This window comes from Littorina saxatilis, linkage group LG2 (assembly GCF_037325665.1).
Source record: "Littorina saxatilis isolate snail1 linkage group LG2, US_GU_Lsax_2.0, whole genome shotgun sequence".
NCBI lineage: Eukaryota > Metazoa > Mollusca > Gastropoda > Littorinimorpha > Littorinidae > Littorina > Littorina saxatilis.
Window position 1 is genome coordinate 81367183 of NC_090246.1, and position 13189 is coordinate 81380371.

The window sequence follows — 13189 nt, forward strand, 5'->3', positions numbered from 1 at the left end:
TTAATTAATTTTTAAGCCACCACGCTGAAATGCAATACCGAAGTCCGGGCTTTGTCGAAGATTACTTGACCAAAATTTCAACCAATTTGGTTGAAAAATGAGGGCGTGACAGTGCCGCCTCAACTTTCACGAAAAGCCGGATATGACGTCATCAAAGACATTTATCAAAAAAATGAAAAAAACGTTCGGGGATTTCATACCCAGGAACTCTCATGTCAAATTTCATAAAGATCGGTCCAGTAGTTTAGTCTGAATCGCTCTACACACACACACAGACACACACACACACACACACACACGCACACACACACGCACATACACCACGACCCTCGTTTCGATTCCCCCTCGATGTTAAAATATTTAGTCAAAACTAGACTAAATATAAAACAAGTCGCGTAAGGCGAAAATACAATATTTAGTCAAGTAGCTGTCGAACTCACAGAATGAAACTGAACGCAATGCCATTTTTCAGCAAGACCGTATACTCGTAGCATCGTCAGTCCACCGCTCATGGCAAAGGCAGTGAAATTGACAAGAAGAGCGGGGTAGTAGTTGCGCTAAGAAGGATAGCACGCGTTTCTGTACCTCTCTTTGTTTTAACTTTCTGAGCGTGTTTTTAATCCAAACATATCATATCTATATGTTTTTGGAATCAGGAACCGACAAGGAATAAGATGAAAGTGTTTTTAAATTGATTTCGACTATTTAATTTTGATAATAATTTTTATATATTTAATTTTCAGAGCTTGTTTTTAATCCGAATATAACATATTTATATGTTTTTGGAATCAGCAAATGATGGAGAATAAGATAAACGTAAATTTGGATCGTTTTATAAATTTTTATTTTTTTTTACAATTTTCAGATTTTTAATGACCAAAGTCATTAATTAATTTTTAAGCCACCAAGCTGAAATGCAGTACCGAAGTCCGGGCTTCGTCGAAGATTACTTGACCAAAATTTCAACCAATTTGGTTGAAAAATGAGGGCGTGACAGTGCCGCCTCAACTTTCACGAAAAGCCGGATATGACGTCATCAAAGACATTTATCAAAAAAATGAAAAAAACGTTCGGGGATTTCATACCCAGGAACTCTCATGTCAAATTTCATAAAGATCGGTCCAGTAGTTTAGTCTGAATCGCTCTACACACACACACACACACACACACACACGCACAGACACACATACACCACGACCCTCGTTTCGATTCCCCCTCGATGTTAAAATATTTAGTCAAAACTTGACTAAATATAAAAAACAAGTCGCGTAAGGCGAAAATACAATATTTAGTCAAGTAGCTGTCGAACTCACAGAATGAAACTGAACGCAATGCCATTTTGTCAGCAAGACCGTATACTCGTAGCATCGTCAGTCCCCCGCTCATGGCAAAGGCAGTGAAATTGACAAGAAGAGCGGGGTAGTAGTTGCGCTAAGAAGGATAGCACGCTTTTTTGTACCTCTCTTTGTTTTAACTTTCTGAGCGTGTTTTTAATCCAAACATATCATATCTATATGTTTTTGGAATCAGGAACCGACAAGGAATAAAATGAAAGTGTTTTTAAATTGTTTTCGACAATTTAATTTTGATAATAATTTGTATATATTTAATTTTCAGAGCTTGTTTTTAATCCGAATATAACATGTTTATTTGTTTTTGGAATCAGCAAGTGATGGAAAATAAGATAAACGTAAATTTGGATCGTTTTATAAATTTTTAATTTTTTTTTACAATTTTCTGATTTTTAATTTTTAATAATTAATTTTTAAACCACCAAGCTGAAATGCAATACCGAAGTCCGGGCTTCGTCGAAGATTACTTGACCAAAATTTCAACCAATTTGGTTGAAAAATGAGGGCGTGACAGTGCCGCCTCAACTTTCACGAAAAGCCGGATATGACGTCATCAAAGACATTTATCAAAAATATGAAAAAAACGTTCGGGGATTTCATACCCAGGAACTCTCATGTCAAATTTCATAAAGATCCGTCCAGTAGTTTAGTCTGAATCGCCCTACACACACACACACACACACACACACACACACACACACACACACACACACACACACACACACACACACACACATACACACACACACATACACCACGACCCTCGTCTCGATTCCCCCCCTCTATGTTAAAACATTTTGTCAAAACTTGACTAAATGTAAAAAGGCCCAAACAGGATAAAACATAAAATAAATAAAGCTACGTCATGTGGTTCTCACCCGTCGATTTCTGTCAAAAATGCTTGCTTTTCTATGCCTTCATCCTTCATGTGTATTTAGAACTTGGGAGGCCTGCTCGTGGACAAAGTCTAGGAATTGAGAAAAATACAAAAACTATCTGTGTAGAATGTGCAATTCTTTGTGTGCTCCACGTAATTCGATACTGTGCTTTGTTGCAGATGAGACGGCGAGCCACATTCTTCTCAACGTTCTATTTCATAATCAACATCGGCAGTATGCTTTCTACCATCATTACTCCCGTGCTCAGATGTACGTCTTAACTTATGTTGGTCGATATGTGGTGTTTTACTCCCTTACGTAATCAAGAGAGTCTTAGGAATGTGTACACATTTTTTTTTTTTTTTTTTAATTTTTTTTTTATCTCGGTCAGCCAAGTATCAAGCCTGTAAACTTGGATGCAACTGGGTAAAACACATATGTATGATAGTTTTTGTGTTGCTCTGATAGTTTCGTTTTTTCTCAAACTTTGGGGTGGGCAGGTTTGTTTTGGAGATATTCTTAGGATTGAAACACTGAAGAATTATGCCAGGTGGCATCAGGATCAAGTTTAGGGCAATAATTAGGAAATCAACGCTCTCTTTAAAATTATTTAATGAGGGTAGAACAGCAAATATTTTTTCAGGATTCCATTGTAATGGGAATGACGAAGGGGAGTAGAATAAAGCATTAACGTGTGCTTTTCTTGTTCATCTTGTCATTAACATTATCTTTTGAGAAATATGAGGGGGGGGGTTACACATAGTATAATGTCCGGGATTGCGATTAGCAGTGAGAGAGCATGTGTATTGTGAGGAACACAGCAGTGAAATAACAATGCTGATTCGTTTTTCTTTGGTCTGTTCATTTTTTTTTCAAACACACACACACACACACACACACAGAGGATCAGATGTTCAAGTTTGAGGTTAGCTTAGGAGAGATCTGATAAGCAAAGGGAAGTAAGCGCTCTAAACGCATCTATATATATATACGACTCGTGTCTGTCTGTCTGTCTGTTCGCGATGCACGGCCAAAGTTCTCGATGGATCTGTTTCTAATTTGGTGGGCATATTCAGGTACACCCGGGACACAACCTGGTCGATGAGATATTTCAACACGTGCTCTCAGCGCGCAGCGCTGTGCGGGCTGAACCGATTTTTTTGACTTACATGCGAAGCAAAAGTGAGTCTATGTTCTCACCCGAGTCGTCCGTCCGTCCGTCCGGCCGTCCGTCCGGAAAACTTTAACGTTGGATATTTCTTGGACACTATTCAGTCTATCAGTACCAAATTTGGCAAGATGGTGTATGATGACAAGGCCCCAAAAACATACATAGCATCTTGACCTTGCTTCAAGGTCAAGGTCGCAGGGGCCATAAATGTTGTCTAAAAAACAGCTATTTTTCACATTTTTCACATTTTCTCTGAAGTTTTTGAGATTCAATACCTCACCTATATATGATATATAGGGCAAAGTAAGCCCCATCTTTTGATACCAGTTTGGTTTACCTTGCTTCAAGGTCAAGGTCACAGGAGCTCTTCAAAGTTGGATTGTATACATATTTTGAAGTGACCTTGACCCTGAACTATGGAAGATAACTGTTTCAAACTTAAAAAGTATGTGGGGCACATGTTATGCTTTCATCATGAGACACATTTGGTCACATATGATCAAGGTCAAGGTCACTTTGACCCTTATGAAATGTGACCAAAATAAGGTAGTGAACCACTAAAAGTTACCATATCTCATGGTAGAAAGAGCCAATAAGCACCATTGTACTTCCTATGTCTTGAATTAACAGCTTTGTGTTGCATAACCTTGGATGACCTTGACCTTGGCATGTATTTTGGTAGGAAAAATGTGTAAAGCAGTTCTTAGTGTATGATGTCATTGCTAGGTTTAGTTATTTGACCTTGACCCTGAAGGTCAAGGTCATGTAAAGGTCAACGTCAAGCATGTGAGTCGTATGGGCTTTGCCCTTCTTGTTTTGTTTGTCTGGATCCACTACCAGTAACTCTTCCTTATCTTCTCCAGTGTTTTCAGCCGCGATTATCTCCCTTCCTCCGCAAAGCCGGGTCCCAGGCGCAGCCTGGTATTCGGCTCTACTTCTTCCCGGCGAACCCGGTACCCGGCGAAGCGGGTAATCATCTAGTACGACATGTGTAATAGACTCTGTCTCTTCAGAATGAGATATGACTTAAATGGGCGACCACTTTCATTTCAGCGGATGTTCATTGCGTGGATGAGAGTTGTTACCCGCTGGCTTTTGGCGTCCCGGCAATACTGATGACAATGGCTTCTCGTGAGTATATTATCGCTGTTGTACAATGTATAATTCCTATCGTTCAGTAGTCATTGAATCGGTCATGGTTGTGAGCATGTGCTTTCTGTCTCTCCTGGCTGAAAATGTGTCCGTTTTTGTAAGCAGGTCCTTTATTTGGATGATTCTTTTAAATCTATTTTCTCTTGCGTCTGAGGCTGTTGCTTTTTGACTCACATGCGAAGCAAAAGTGAGTCTATGTACTCACCCGAGTCGTCCGTCCGTCCGTCCGTCCCGGCGTCCGTCCGTCCGTCCGGAAAACTTTAACGTTGGATATTTCTTGGACACTATTCATGCAGTCTATCAGTACCAAATTTGGCAAGATGGTGTATGATGACAAGGCCCCAAAAAACATACATAGCATCTTGACCTTGCTTCAAGGTCAAGGTCGCAGGGGCCATAAATGTTGTCTAAAAAACAGCTATTTTTCACATTTTTCACATTTTCTCTGAAGTTTTTGAGATTTAATACCTCATCAATATAAGATATATAGGGCAAAGTAAGCCCCATCTTTTGATACCAGTTTGGTTTACCTTGCTTCAAGGTCAAGGTCACAGGAGCTCTTCAAAGTTGGATTGTATACATATTTTGAAGTGACCTTGACCCTGAACTATGGAAGATAACTGTTTCAAACTTAAAAATTATGTGGGGCACATGTTATACTCCGTCACGGCGGAGGGCTGACCGTGCACCCAAAAGCGGACTCAACCAAATGGGTATTTTTTGAAAGCTTGGGGCCTGCCGAACATAACAATCGATGTTAACAAGAAATATTCAAGGGCGCACTTTCTCTTTTCAGTCAAAATTCAACTATACCCTGAAGAGTGATGCACGAGCATTTCAGACGCTTGCCTCTGAAAAAAGAAGTTCTCAGCTAAATTACGAACTCAAACTGGTACGTTTTACATATAAATGTGTTAGTTGGTATCTTTTGATTATCACAAAACAATTTGCGACTGCTTTGGCCGAGGATGCTGGTGACAGTATCATTATTATGAACCCTACCCTAAATCCAGGAAAGACGTCGTCCAAAATGTAGGTAAGTTTTGATTAAAAATAAATTCACACAAGACTAGTATTGTTGTTTGGCTTCAATGGATATATTTTCGTCAAGTATGATGTCTTTACATAATATCTGTAAAATATGAATGGATTTGAACCATATACTATGTCACTATGACCTTCCAATCTTCCTAACCCCCAGCACAGTAAAGCGTGCGAGACGTTTCCTGAACAAATGTCGCTTTGTGGTGCGAGTTCAGTGTGACATGATTAGTTTCCAGAACCCCATTTCTGACTTTCAAAGTTTATCTACATACATTTAGCAATGCACGAGCAAAATATGACAACTTAATGGTGCCTTTTGGTTTAATGCTATGGTAAAATTGCTAGTGATAGTGTTTACAGCTTGAAACAAAACATAACAGATGGGAATAGTCTTCCTCAATCTGGTTCAGAGCATAATGTATTTCTATTTTCAGATGTAGCATTATTTCTGATAAGAGCTAGAGCCAATATAATGATGCTGAATATTTGAAAAATGAACTTTGTGACTCATCTGAGTAGCAAGAGAGCCTTCGTGATCGTCAGCGTAAGGCTGGCTGTCTTCAAGGCAATTCCTAGATGAACAACTTAACACTGCGTTCGATTATTCGCCCGTTTCTTAAGCTAGAGCTTTGAGACTTTACACGCGTCTAGGGCTACATGTACGCTTTACAATACGTAAAATATAGTTGACTCTCGCGTTATTTAAAGGTCACAACAAGGTCATTACCAGGCAAAAACGAGGGAAAACCGACGGAAAGTACCATTTTCTGCAACTGTTTGCAAGAAAAAGATTTCAAATTCAATTGTTTCCTGGGATTAACGCATCTCTAGACATGACAATCATCCGATTATCAGACATCAATTGTGGAGGTCACGACAAGGTCATTACCGGGTAAAAACGAGGGAAACCCGAGGGAAAATACCATTTTCTGCAACTTGTGTGTAAGTAAAAGCTTTCAAACTCCATCTTCTTCTGGTATTGGCGCATCTCTAGGCATGACAATCATCTGATTAACAGTCCTCAATTTTCAAGGTCACAACAAGGTCATTACCAGATAGAACCGAGAGAAAACCTAGGGAAAATACCATTTTCTATAACTTTTTTGTAAGTAAGAGCTTATAAACTCCATCTTCTTCTGGGATTAGCGCTGATTTCAATGACCCTGAAGTCCGAGGAAAGTTTTCTTGACCCATGCCTACTTTGAAGGTCATGACAAGGTCAAATTTACACGTTTTCTATTTGGGAATATCTTTTACGGTCAAATAAAATACTTTCTGGACGTCAGCTATTTTCGAAGCTAAAGCTTAATTACAACTTTACACACGTCTTGGGATTTATGAGACATAACGCAAATATTGTTGACTCTCGTAATATTTAAAGGTCACACAACAAGGTCATCACCAGGTAAAACCGAAGAAAAACCGAGGGAAAGTACCATTTTCTGCAACTGTTTGTAAGAATGAACTTTCAAATTCAATTGTTTCCTGGGATTAGCGCATCTCTAGACATGACAATCATCTGATTAACAGTCATGAATTGTGGAGGTCATGACAAGGTCATTACCGGGGAAAACCGAGGGAAAATACCATTTTCTGCAACTTGTGTGTAAGTAAATGCTTTCAAACTCCATCTTCTTCTGGTATTGGCGCATCTCGAGACATGACAATCATCTAATTAACAGTCCTCAATTTTCAAGGTCACAACAAGGTCATTACCAGATAAAACCGATGGAAAAACCGAGGGAAAATACCACTTTCTGCAACTTTTTTGTAAGTAAGAGCTTATAAGCTCCATCTTCTTCTAGGATTAGCGCTGATTTCAATGACCCTGAAGTCTTTGGAAAGTTTTCTTGACCCATGCAATGTTTGAAGGTCATGACAAGGATGGGATTTTACACACGTCTAGGGCATTACAAGACATGAAACAAATATTGTTGACTCTCGTAATATTTAAAGGTCACACAACAAGGTCATTACTGGGTAAAACGACGGAAAATATATCAACTTTATGACTCGTCTGAGTGCCAGGACAGCCGGTGTGATCCTCAGAGTCAGGCTTGCAGACCGCAAGGCTATCGGTAGATGAACACCTTAAAGGCATATGTACGCGCTCCCGTGTTTACAAAGTGTAGTTTGCCCATAATCGATGTCAAACGCACCATAAGACCATATAATGACGATATGTCACCATGCGCGGACCATAATACATGCATTACAGCTTGTTCTAACCTCTGAAAAAGTGAGGATGTCAACAAAGCCGCGGTGTTAGCTCCCTTGCATCAACGTTACATGTGTTGCCAAATCTATAAATAGGACGATCCAGATCAAAATGAAAATTAACATATCTCAACATTGAAGGGGTCCTAGACCACAATATTTTGCAGGGAACTTAATTTAGCATGTCTCCAGCTGTTGGTAAAGCAATTAGCGTGTATAGTCATCGAGTACATATGCCTTTAAGGCTGGAGAACACTTTGGAGGCCCAATTTCAAAGTGATTAGGTAGTTTTAAAAGTTACTTTTTCTGTTAGTTCAATGTTTGCTTTATCAGGAAAATACAAAATATAAAGGGCTTAACGCGCAAAATTTTAAGATAACGACTGAAGTTTAAGCATAGGTATCAGATTTTTTCACGCAAACACTACTGAATAAGTTGCAATATTGTATTGTGAAAATGTAAACAAAATAACAATCAGATGATCACAAACTGAAGAAGAGAAATAGGGAAGCAAAATAGAACATTAAACGTAGTGATTTTACTTGTGAATTCGGAAAAAAATCCTTTTGTATCCATTTTGAAGCTCAATTTGAAGCATGGAACACCAACAAACATTGATTAAAAGTGTTAAAGTGATTACAGTGTTCAGAAATAGTGTTAGATACCAAGTTGAGTTATCCCTCTTTACCAATTTAAAAAAAAATACACCTCTTAACGCGCAAAATTTTGAACTGTGATGCTTTTACTACCCCCACCCCCTTCCCATTTGTCAGAAAAGAGTGCATATTATCTTCCAAATAGAAAAGCAGAGTAGTCAGATGATCAAAAACTTAAGAAGAGAAAGAGGGAAGCAAAATAGAACATCTAACATAATGATTTAACTTGTGAATTATGAGAAAACTATTTTTTTTACCCATTTGTGAAGCTTAATTTGAAACTTGGAACACAGACAAACATGTATTAAAAGTGTTAAAGTGATTACAGTGTTCAGAAATAGTGTTAGATACCAAGTTGAGTTATCCCTCTTTACCACTGTTAAAAGAAATACACCTCTTGTCGCGCAAAATCTTGAATTGTGATACTTTTACTTCCCCCACCCCCTACCCATTTTTTCAGAAAAGAGTGCATAATTATTATCTACCAAATAGAAAAGCAGGGTAGTCAGATGATCAAAAACTGAAGAACAGAAATAGGGAAGCAAAATAGAACATCCAACATAGTGATTTAACTGGTGAATTCTAAAAAAAAACCCACTTTTTTTACTCATTTTATTAGCTTAATTTAAAGCTTGGAACTGAAGACAGAAAAAAAAAAATTAAAAGTGCTAAAGTGGTTACAGTGTTCAGAAATAGTGTTTGATACCAAGTTGAGTTATCCCTCTTCATCACAGTTAAAAAAACCACACCTCTTGTCGCGCAAAATCTTGAACTGTGATGCTTTTACTACCCCCACCCCCTACCCATTTTTCAGAAAAGAGTGCATATTATCTTTCAAATAGAAAAGCAGGGTAGTCAGATGATCAAAAACTTAAAGAAGAGAAAGAGGGAAGCAAAATAGAACATCCAACATAATGATTTAACTTGTGAATGATTAAAAAACCATTTTATTTACCCATTTTTGAAGCTTAATTTGAAACTTGGAACACAGACAAACATAAATCAAAAGTGTTAAAGTGATTACAGTGTTCAGAAATAGTGTTAGATACCAAGTTGAGTTATCCCTCTTTACCAATTTAAAAAAAATACACCTCTTGTCGGCCAAAATTTTGAACTGTGATGCTTTTACTACCCCCACCCCCTTCCCATTTGTCAGAAAAGAGTGCATATTATCTTCCAAAAAGAAAAGCAGGGTAGTCAGATGATCAAAAACTTAAGAAGAAAAAGAGGGAAGCAAAATAGAACATCCAACATAATGATTTAACTTGTGAATTATGAGAAAACTATTATTTTTTACCCATTTTTGAAGCTTAATTTAAAACTTGGAACACAAACAAACATAAATCAAAAGTGTTAAAGTGATTACAGTGTTCAGAAATAGTGTTAGATACCAAGTTGAGTTATCCCTCTTTACCACTGTTAAAAGAAATACACCTCTTGTCGGCCAAAATCTTGAACTGTGATACTTTTACTTCCCCCACCCCCTACCCATTTTTTCAGAAAAGAGTGCATATTATCTACCAAATAGAAAAGCAGGGTAGTCAGATGATCAAAAACTGAAGAACAGAAATAGGGAAGCAAAATAGAACATCCAACATAGTGATTTAACTGGTGAATTCTGAAAAAAACCACTTTTTTACTCATTTTATTAGCTGAATTTTAAAGCTTGGAAGACAGAGAGAAAAAAAATGAAAGTGCCAAAGTGGTTACAGTGTTCAGAAATAGTGTTTGGTACCAAGTTGAGTTATCCCTCTTCATCACAGTTAAAAGAAACACACCTCTTGTCACGCAAAATCTTGAACTGTGATGCTTTTACTACCCCCACCCCCTACCCATTTTTCAGAAAAGAGTGCATATTATCTTTCAAATAGAAAAGCAGGGTAGTCAGATGATCAAAAACTTAAAGAAGAGAAAGAGGGAAGCAAAATAGAGCATCCAACATAATGATTTAACTTGTGAATTATTAAAAAACCATTTTTTTAACCCATTTTTGAAGCTTAATTTGAAACTTGGAACACAGACAAACATAAATTAAAAGTGTTAAAGTGATTACAGTGTTCAGAAATAGTGTTAGATACCAAGTTGAGTTATCCCTCTTTACCAATTTTAAAAAAAATCCACCTCTTAACGCGCAAAATTTTGAACTGTGTTGCTTTTACTACCCCCACCCCCTTACCATTTTTCAGAAAAGAGTGCATATTATCTTCCAAATAGAAAAGCAGGGTAGTCAGATGATCAAAAACTTAAGAAGAGAAAGAGGGAAGCAAAATAGAACATCCAACATAATGATTTAACTTGTGAATTATGAGAAAACTATTTTTTTACCCATTTTTGAAGCTTAATTTAAAACTTGGAACACAAACAAACATAAATTAAAAGTGTTAAAGTGATTACAGTGTTCAGAAATAGTGTTAGATACCAAGTTGAGTTATCCCTCTTTACCACTGTTAAAAGAAATACACCTCTTGTCGGCCAAAATCTTGAACTGTGATACTTTTACTTCCCCCACCCCCTACCCATTTTTTCAGAAAAGAGTGCATATTATCTACCAAATAGAAAAGCAGGGTAGTCAGATGATCAAAAACTGAAGAACAGAAATAGGGAAGCAAAATAGAACATCCAACATAGTGATTTAACTGGTGAATTCTGAAAAAACCCACTTTTTTACTCATTTTATTAGCTGAATTTTAAAGCTTGGAAGACAGAGAGAAAAAAATGAAAGTGCCAAAGTGGTTACAGTGTTCAGAAATAGTGTTTGGTACCAAGTTGAGTTATCCCTCTTCATCACAGTTAAAAGAAACACACCTCTTGTCGCGCAAAATCTTGAACTGTGATGCTTTTACTACCCCCACCCCCTACCCATTTTTCAGAAAAGAGTGCATATTATCTTTCAAATAGAAAAGCAGGGTAGTCAGATGATCAAAAACTTAAAGAAGAGAAAGAGGGAAGCAAAATAGAGCATCCAACATAATGATTTAACTTGTGAATTATTAAAAAACCATTTTTTTAACCCATTTTTGAAGCTTAATTTGAAACTTGGAACACAGACAAACATAAATTAAAAGTGTTAAAGTGATTACAGTGTTCAGAAATAGTGTTAGATACCAAGTTGAGTTATCCCTCTTTACCAATTTTAAAAAAAATCCACCTCTTAACGCGCAAAATTTTGAACTGTGTTGCTTTTACTACCCCCACCCCCTTACCATTTTTCAGAAAAGAGTGCATATTATCTTCCAAATAGAAAAGCAGGGTAGTCAGATGATCAAAAACTTAAGAAGAGAAAGAGGGAAGCAAAATAGAACATCCAACATAATGATTTAACTTGTGAATTATGAGAAAACTATTTTTTTACCCATTTTTGAAGCTTAATTTAAAACTTGGAACACAAACAAACATAAATTAAAAGTGTTAAAGTGATTACAGTGTTCAGAAATAGTGTTAGATACCAAGTTGAGTTATCCCTCTTTACCACTGTTAAAAGAAATACACCTCTTGTCGGCCAAAATCTTGAACTGTGATACTTTTACTTCCCCCACCCCCTACCCATTTTTTCAGAAAAGAGTGCATATTATCTACCAAATAGAAAAGCAGGGTAGTCAGATGATCAAAAACTGAAGAACAGAAATAGGGAAGCAAAATAGAACATCCAACATAGTGATTTAACTGGTGAACTCTGAAAAAAAACCACTTTTTTACTCATTTTATTAGCTAAATTTTAAAGCTTGGAAGACAGAGAGAAAAAAAATGAAAGTGCTAAAATGGTTACAGTGTTCAGAAATAGTGTTTGGTACCAAGTTGAGTTATCCCTCTTCATCACAGTTAAAAGAAACACACCTCTTGTCGCGCAAAATCTTGAACTGTGATGCTTTTACTACCCCCACCCCCTACCCATTTTTCAGAAAAGAGTGCATATTATCTTCCAAATAGAAAAGCAAGGTAGTCAGATGATCAAAAACTTCAGAACAGAAGTAGGGAAGCAAAAAATAACATCCAACAGAGTGATTTAACTGGTGAATTCAGAAAAAAAACCAATTTTTTACTCATTTTATACGCTGAATTTAAAGCTTGGAAGACAGAAAAAAAAATTAAAAGTGCTTCAGTAGTTACAGTGTTCAGAAATAGTGTTAGATACCAAGTTGAGTTATTCCTCTTCATCACAGTTGAAAGAAGCACACCTCTTGTCGCGCAAAATCTTGAACTGTGATGCTTTTACTACCCCCACCCCCTACCCATTTTTCAGAAAAGAGTGCATATTATCTTCCAAATAGAAAAGCAAGGTAATCAGATGATCAAAAACTTAAGAAGATAAATAGGGAAGCAAAATAGAATATCCAATATAGTGATTTAACTGTAGATTTCAGAAGAAAAAAACCCTTTTTTTTTAATCATTTTTGAAGCTGAATTAGAAGTTTGGAAGACAGAAAAAAAAAAAGTGCTAAAGTGGTTACAGTGTTCAGAAATAGTGTTAGATACCAAGTTGAGTTTTTGCTCTTTATAAAAGAAACACACCTCTTGTCGCGCAAAATCTTGAACTGTGATCCTTTTACTACCCCCGCCCTCTACCCATTTGAACAGAAAAGAGTGCATAATTTGTATTCTCTTCCAATTAGAAAAATATGTAAAAGCAACTGGACATTTTTAAAATACATCTTTTCTGTCAGTCCAAGGATTGCTTAGTCCATTAAAAACAAACAGACTAGGATTTAACGCACCCATTTT

The 13189-nt window shown here is 36.9% G+C and overlaps 1 protein-coding gene across 6 annotated transcripts in view; it reads left to right on the top strand.

Moving 5' to 3' along the window:
• The window catches only part of LOC138959870 (solute carrier family 15 member 1-like), a 67756-nt gene that overhangs the window by 9810 nt on the left and 44757 nt on the right, over positions 1–13189 (top strand). For all 6 annotated transcript variants that reach the window (XM_070331521.1, XM_070331518.1, XM_070331523.1 and 3 more), the window contains 2 exons: positions 2410–2500; positions 4455–4532. In XM_070331521.1, the coding sequence (XP_070187622.1) occupies positions 2410–2500; positions 4455–4532 (169 nt within the window). The remainder of the gene's footprint in view (positions 1–2409; positions 2501–4454; positions 4533–13189) is intronic.